A 6,825-nucleotide genomic window follows, 5' to 3' on the forward strand; every position below is an offset into this window, starting at 1 on the left:
GAAATAATATAAAAAATTTGAATTTAAAAATTATTATATTTGAATAATACTCAACAATTTCTGATATTGAATTAGAAATTGCATGAAATAAAATTACGATTTCATTATTATTCTGGAGATAAACAGCCTGATATCCAATATATTATTTTTCCTCATCTGATGTATTATCTTCACTAGTATCATATTCAGAAGATGTTCCTTCATAATCATTACCATCAACTTCATAGTATCCAGAATAAGAACCATTATAATCATCATCCTCTTCCATACCTGTGTTACCTTGCCTTCCAAACTTATGACTTCGAGCTGAAGAGAAAAATTGATGAGCAAACATTCAAAGAATCAAAAAATAGATTCAACTCACTTGACATGCTAAGATCCTTAGTTTGAGAGGTTTCATATCCACATTTTGGACAAGGAATTCCTTTGGTTTTATCATATTTGAATCCCTTTCTTTTAACATGATCATCACAATAGCATGTTTTGCATCTCAAGCATGAATATTGTCCTAATTTGTTGCAGGATTGACCTAAAAAAAAACATTGATAAAACTATACAGTCAATTCTGCTGACTTAAGTATACATTTATAATTTTCTGACTCCAATACTTGGCATGAAGCTTGGTGTTCAAACTGATCATCTTCACATAGGAACCCATCACAAAACGAGCATTTAAAGAGTCTGCCACCATGATCCCAAACTCCTCTTTCGCATTCAATACAAACAGCATCTTGTAGAGGACAGCTACATGCATGGGCTTGAAGACATTTTCTACCATGACAGATCCATGCTTCGCAAAAATCACATATGGCACCGACCATAGCAAGGCCGGTAGTGAATACTCCTGGATGACGGATAACGCAATCTCCTGTTTTGAGCATGCATTTCATTTTACCACAGTGAGCGCATACTGGTAATCTTTGGACATTGGAACAAAAATAGCAGAAAGCCCTGTTTTTTTGCTTCCTATGACATTGTTCGCATTCCATGGGTGCATTAGAAGGATGTGCAGCTAAAGCGACATTTTCACGAGCTGTTCGGATTTCTTTTTGTCTCAACTTTTGCTTTTCCGCTTTTTTACGTTGACCTGTTTTTTTCTTTGGCATTTTGAGTACCTATTTGAATTCAAGTGATCAGGATTAATGGGAATAACCTGTAAAATGCACAGTTATCAGTTGGACATAGATACCACAACCACAGATTACTTGGTCTGAGAATTTAGCTGTGACGAGAACATTTCTATTTGTGGCTGAATTATTCTGCGTCCGGTGATTGTTATGTTTGAACTATGAATGATTTATTTGATTTTTCATACTAAATCCGCTTCCTGCAACATCTCGGTTATTGATCATGCCATTTTTCAAAAATCTTCATATGTTCTTATCACAAATCAAAAAACGCCGATTTTTTAATATTTTACCAAATAATTCTTGGCTATGATCAAGTGAACTATGAACTTACGTCATACAACTGCCAAATTTGTCAGTTCTCTGATATTCTAACCTATTTCCCTTCCCAACATTCATCAAAACTTCCTTTTCGTTTTCAATGAGTTTAAGAAGAACATCAAAAATTTGCATCAATGGGATCTTCAAGTGGTGTTGGTAATTCGCCTTTTCCGAAATGGCAAGTCGCAGTGGGTGTAGCATCAGCTGGCGCTATAGGTTTAGTCGGCTATTGGTATCTTAAATCGAATAGAAGCCCATTATTCAATAGATTGCGAGGCGCCAGTGAAGAAACGGTAGAAGAACCTAGTGTATCAAAAAGTAAAACGAATGATCCCTTTGAAATAGCTCAACAATTCAAATCAGAAGGAAATGATGCCTTCAAAAGTGGAAAATATGATGAAGCTATACGATTTTACACCAAAGCCATTGAAACATGTCCTACAGATAAAAAAAACGATCTTGCCACATTTTTCCAAAATAGAGCTGCAGCATACGAACAATTGAAGAAGTGGAGTGCTGTTATTGATGACTGCACCAAAGCAATTGAGTTTAATCCCAAATATGAAAAGGCTCTTTTCCGCAGGGCTAAAGCAAGAGAAACAATCAAGGATTATGAAAATTGTTTAGATGATATAACTTGTGTTTGCTTGTTGCAAAATTTTCAAAATCAAGCCGCACTTCTTATGGCAGATCGAGTGTTAAAACAATTGGGCAAAATTCATGCAGAGGAAGCCATGAAAACAAGAAAACCAGTTACTCCCTCCAAAGTATACATTCATAATTATTTATCTTCATTTTCGAATGACCCTCTTGCTAAAGTCTTATTAGAAGTTGGAGAGCCACTAGGACAAGGAGAATTAAAGGGATTTTTGAAAGCAAAGCTTGCTTTTGCTACAGAAAAATATGATGAAATAATACCAGCATGTACTGAGGAAATAAATTCTAGTGAATCTGATAGCAAATACATAGTGGAATCCCTCTATCTCAGAGCTACGTTTTATTTCCTTTGTGGTCAATTCAAAGAAGCTTTAGCAGATTTGACCACTATTATTGAAAATGAGGAATATGATTATAAAATAAGAGTGAATGCTCTCATTAAACGTGCATCCATATATATGCAAACTGAAGAATTGCAAGCATGTCAAAAAGATTATGAAACTGCAATTGAAATTGGACCTAACATAGCAGGTATTCATCTTATTGCTGTTTCTTTTATGTAATACAATTTTGATTTTATAAAAATTATTGAAAATTAGTGGTTGAAAGTAAATTTTTTTCATTTTTCTCCTTTTGCATTGGGTTCTATTTTTGTAATGAATATAAAAGAACATAATTTCACAACAAATAATTCATTAATCATTTTCAGATGTGTATCACCATAGAGGTCAATTTAAACTTCTTATGGAGAAGATTAATGAGGCAAGAGAAGACTTCCAAAAAGCAGTAACATTGAACCCTGATTATCCTATAGCTTATATTCAAAAACTATATGGTGACTACAGATATGCCTTGCAAATGCAAGATATGGGACTCTTGTTTGAGAATATGGAAAACTTCAGGAAAGCCATAAAGAAATTCCCAAATTGCAGTGAATGTTACATACTTTTCGGTCAAGTTTTAGCCGAGAGGCAAAGTTTTGAAGAAGCAGAGGATTTATATAAGCAAGCTCTGAAAGTGAATCCATCTAACCCTACAATTCTTGTCCATAGAGGTTTATTGCTGCTACAATGGAAGAATGACATTGAAGGCGCAGTTAAATTGATTAGGGAAGCAATAGAATTGGATAAAAAATGTGAATTTGCATATGAAACTTTGGGAACAATTGAAGTACAAAGGTAAGAAAATTTTACTTTCTGATTTACATTTTTATTTATTTCTATTAAAAAAATAATTTTTTTTAGAGGAAATCTGCTACTCGCCATTGAACTATTCAACAAAGCAATTGAATTAGTTAGATCAGAAATGGAAGTAGTACATCTCTTCTCACTCAGAGATGCAGCCCAATCACAGTTGAAAGTTACCACCCTAATGGGTATCAAACCACAGTTTGGAGGTATTTAAGGACTTTGGGCAAAAACAATTTTGTTCCTTCTGTTGTGATATGCAGTAACTGAATAAACCATTCCTACAGATCCTTAGGAACTTATTTTGATTTCATTCAATACATAAAGCGAGTTATTTGTTCAATGAAAAATGATGTTGAAATAAAAATAGTTGATTTTGTTCTGTTGTTCCATTCATATAAATGGGCTTTTTACATTACGATTATTTAGTCATCCCTCTAAACTACACTATCATTGACTATGTCCATATTATGACAGTGTATCTAGAGTAGGGCTGCTATACGTCCCGGTACGCCGGGATATGTCAGTAATTTGCTTGTTGTTGTTGAGATTCATATTTCCTTTCATAGAGTAGGTAAAAAAAAAAATCTTTTTATGGAATCTCAAATGCAGTAATCATAAAGTTGAAAATCTGTTTCCGTTGCTCATACATTATTTTTGAGAAACTAAAGTAATGAAAATAAATTTATTAAAATATGACACATAGTCAAATGAATCGTCTTATACGATCACTTCATTTTATATCAAATTCTTAGAGGACCTTGATATTTCCATACAAAATATTTTTGTCTTTAACGAGGATAACACTTTGAAGGATAATAAATGCCATAATAAATTTTTTTTTAATTGAAAGAGATTTTGTCCTAAGACATGGAAGCTATGGGTTGTCCAGCGCACATACTTCACAATTCTGCTTCCACTTCGGCCGATAAGATATCCATTTCTGTGTAGTCGATTGTTCTTAAAATTTTTCGATATTTACTGTGAGGGTCGAACGATGAAGGGTTTTTGTGAGTATGCAGAAACAACTTGTAAAAGCTATGGGTGCCATTGAAAAAACAAATTCGAAGCTGAAAAAGGTCCTCGGCTATAAGCGACTTTCTTCATGACTCTTTATCAGAACTTTATACTCTATTACTATTTCGACACAGTCAAAAGTTTCTGATCGAAAAGCTGATTGAGAGGATTGAAAAATTATTGATTACTGTTATTAAAGTAAAAATTGGTCTAGACTCTAAAGGATACTAAGAAACAGTTGAGTGAAAAATTATTAAATTAACATTTTGGGAACCAAACTAGACAAGTCTATAACAAAGTAAAGATATGGCACGATGAATACAAATCAAATTCAAATTTATTCTGTATTATCGTGTATGTTTTTAGCTTTCCACTCATCTGACATTTCTGCGTTAATGAATGAATAAAAAATAGAATATATACAGGGTGTTCTGATTTGTTTCCGACAAACTGAAATGGGTGATAGATAACATCATTTTAAGCAAATAAGTTCCTATGAACATGGGTCCGAAAATGCTTCGTTTCCGAGATACAGGGTGTTAAAATTGAAAAAATAATTCGCGTTTTCTTAAATATCTTTCGACTGATTCCAAATAATTGCATGAAAGTTGGTACATAAGGTTTTTTGAGGTGAGAAATTCAAATTTGTGGTCGATTTGGTTGTATTTTCTAGAGGGCGCCACTGGCAATCATTTCGTCCCCTTTAAACCGTTGCAACTTTTTTGTGCTACCCTGTACGTCATTCTGGACTAAAAAAATCGATTCCCCTGACTTTTCTAGTTAAAAAAGCTATAACTCATTTAAGTTGCTAGGGGCAACCGTTTCAGAGAAAAACGCATTTAAAGCCAAATCCATATTTTTGTAATCTCTAAAACATGTAGAAACAAATTTGTACTAATTTTAAATTAAATATTTTTTAGAAGTAACAATTTAGAACAAAACAAAATAACATAATAATTTTCAAAGAAGGTGTTCGAAATGTCCACCGTTCTGTTGAATGCACAAATGACATCTTCGAATGATTGATTGTTTTACATTCAACAATTGTTGCGGCAATAGATTTAAAATGGCTATACACAATGACAGATTTAAAGTGTGTTAGGTTCAGATGTCATTAATTAAATTATAATTATAGTTAACTAAGTTAATAGCTTATCAACAAATACAGGAAAATGGTATTGGTTACCAAAGGCCCGAACGAAGCATACAAAGAAGAAATCATCTACAGAGAAATAGGATTTTACAGACCTTCGAAGAAATTAAAAACTCAGTATTCGTAAAGCATCCCAACAACGCAATATTTCAGGAAACAGAATATTCAGAACACTTAAAAACAACAATTACATAGCATACCACTTCTACTTATTAGTGGGCAATAGAAAATCCGCATGCATTTCGCCTTAGAAATTTTCAAAATGAATTTAATATTTGAATAGGAATAATTTCATGAATGGATTTCGAAGCAGTCAAAACATATTAAAGAAAACGCGAATTATTTTTTCAACTTTAACACCCTGTATCTCGGAAAGGAAGCATTTCCGGACCCATGTTCATAGGAACTTTTTTGCTTAAAATGATGTGATCTATCACCCATTTCAGTTTGTCGGAAACAAATCAGAACACCCTGTATATAATCTATTTTTTATTCATTCATTAACGCAGAAATGTCAGATGAGTGGAAAGCTAAAAACATACACGATAAATGGATATCATTTTTCAATAAAACAGGGAAATATGTAATAGAGGTGAATCTCATCAAAATGTGCCACTATATTTTCGCAATTCCGGAACATAAAGCTAATGGGGAACGAGTGTTTTTTTACAAGATTTACGCAGTAGACTAAAGAACGAAATGAATCAAGTGTAGTAAGCATAGTGGGAAGCATAATTTGAATTATTTATAGTTATGAAATGATATAAGTAGAATTTTATGACTATGTAAAAAAAAAATATTTGAGAAAGCCAAAAAAAAACTGAAAGAAATGTATAAATAGGCAAAGAAATGTGGCAACAGTGGCACCGAGGATCAATCCTAAAAAAGGGTACTTAGGGTTTATTGTTGCGACTTTATGTTGTTTTTATTGGGAGTTAATATTATATTGGTAGCGGGTAGATACTTTCGTATGATCCCGATATGAAATAGATCTACTTCAGGGATGCGACCCTGCCAACGCGAGCATTGCTCTCTCTCCCACATCCCATTCATCAGAAGGTTAGCAATTCCCAAACCCCAAGTCCTAAAACACATCTGGTATCCCTATACACATCCTTATCCCCTCGACAACCCGTTTGGCAAGCGTGGCGTTGTAATTGCCAAAACCTTTCTCATGAAAATGTCGAACCTCAATATCAAGCAATATCCAACAGGGTCATTTACATTGTTATGAACATCAATAGATAGTCTAAGATCCCGATATAGAACGACCTTCACCGAGATGCTTATTTGATAAAACGTATTTTATATTTAATTTAACATGTCAATGAATATATCACATATGGGTTGCCTAACAAATTTT

General features: G+C 33.3%; 2 protein-coding genes across 2 annotated transcripts; one reads left to right on the plus strand and one right to left on the minus strand.

Annotated features, from left to right (window-relative positions):
- Positions 1-16: 16 nt before the first annotated feature.
- Positions 17-1,231, minus strand: LOC123684767 (zinc finger protein 330 homolog). The gene is made up of 3 exons (XM_045624207.1): positions 584-1,231; positions 365-529; positions 17-306 (listed from the first exon to the last, which is right to left on the minus strand). Exons 1-3 carry the CDS (start codon positions 1,104-1,106, stop codon positions 143-145), a joined length of 852 nt encoding a protein of 283 aa, XP_045480163.1. The 5' UTR covers positions 1,107-1,231; the 3' UTR covers positions 17-142.
- A 239-nt stretch (positions 1,232-1,470) lies between these two features.
- LOC123684765 (mitochondrial import receptor subunit TOM70) lies at positions 1,471-3,671 on the plus strand. Its single transcript, XM_045624205.1, has 3 exons — positions 1,471-2,636; positions 2,815-3,283; positions 3,350-3,671. Exons 1-3 carry the CDS (start codon positions 1,583-1,585, stop codon positions 3,507-3,509), a joined length of 1,683 nt encoding a protein of 560 aa, XP_045480161.1. The 5' UTR covers positions 1,471-1,582; the 3' UTR covers positions 3,510-3,671.
- The last annotated feature ends 3,154 nt before the right edge of the window (positions 3,672-6,825 follow it).

This window comes from Harmonia axyridis, chromosome 7, assembly GCF_914767665.1.
Source record: "Harmonia axyridis chromosome 7, icHarAxyr1.1, whole genome shotgun sequence".
Classification (NCBI taxonomy): domain Eukaryota; kingdom Metazoa; phylum Arthropoda; class Insecta; order Coleoptera; family Coccinellidae; genus Harmonia; species Harmonia axyridis.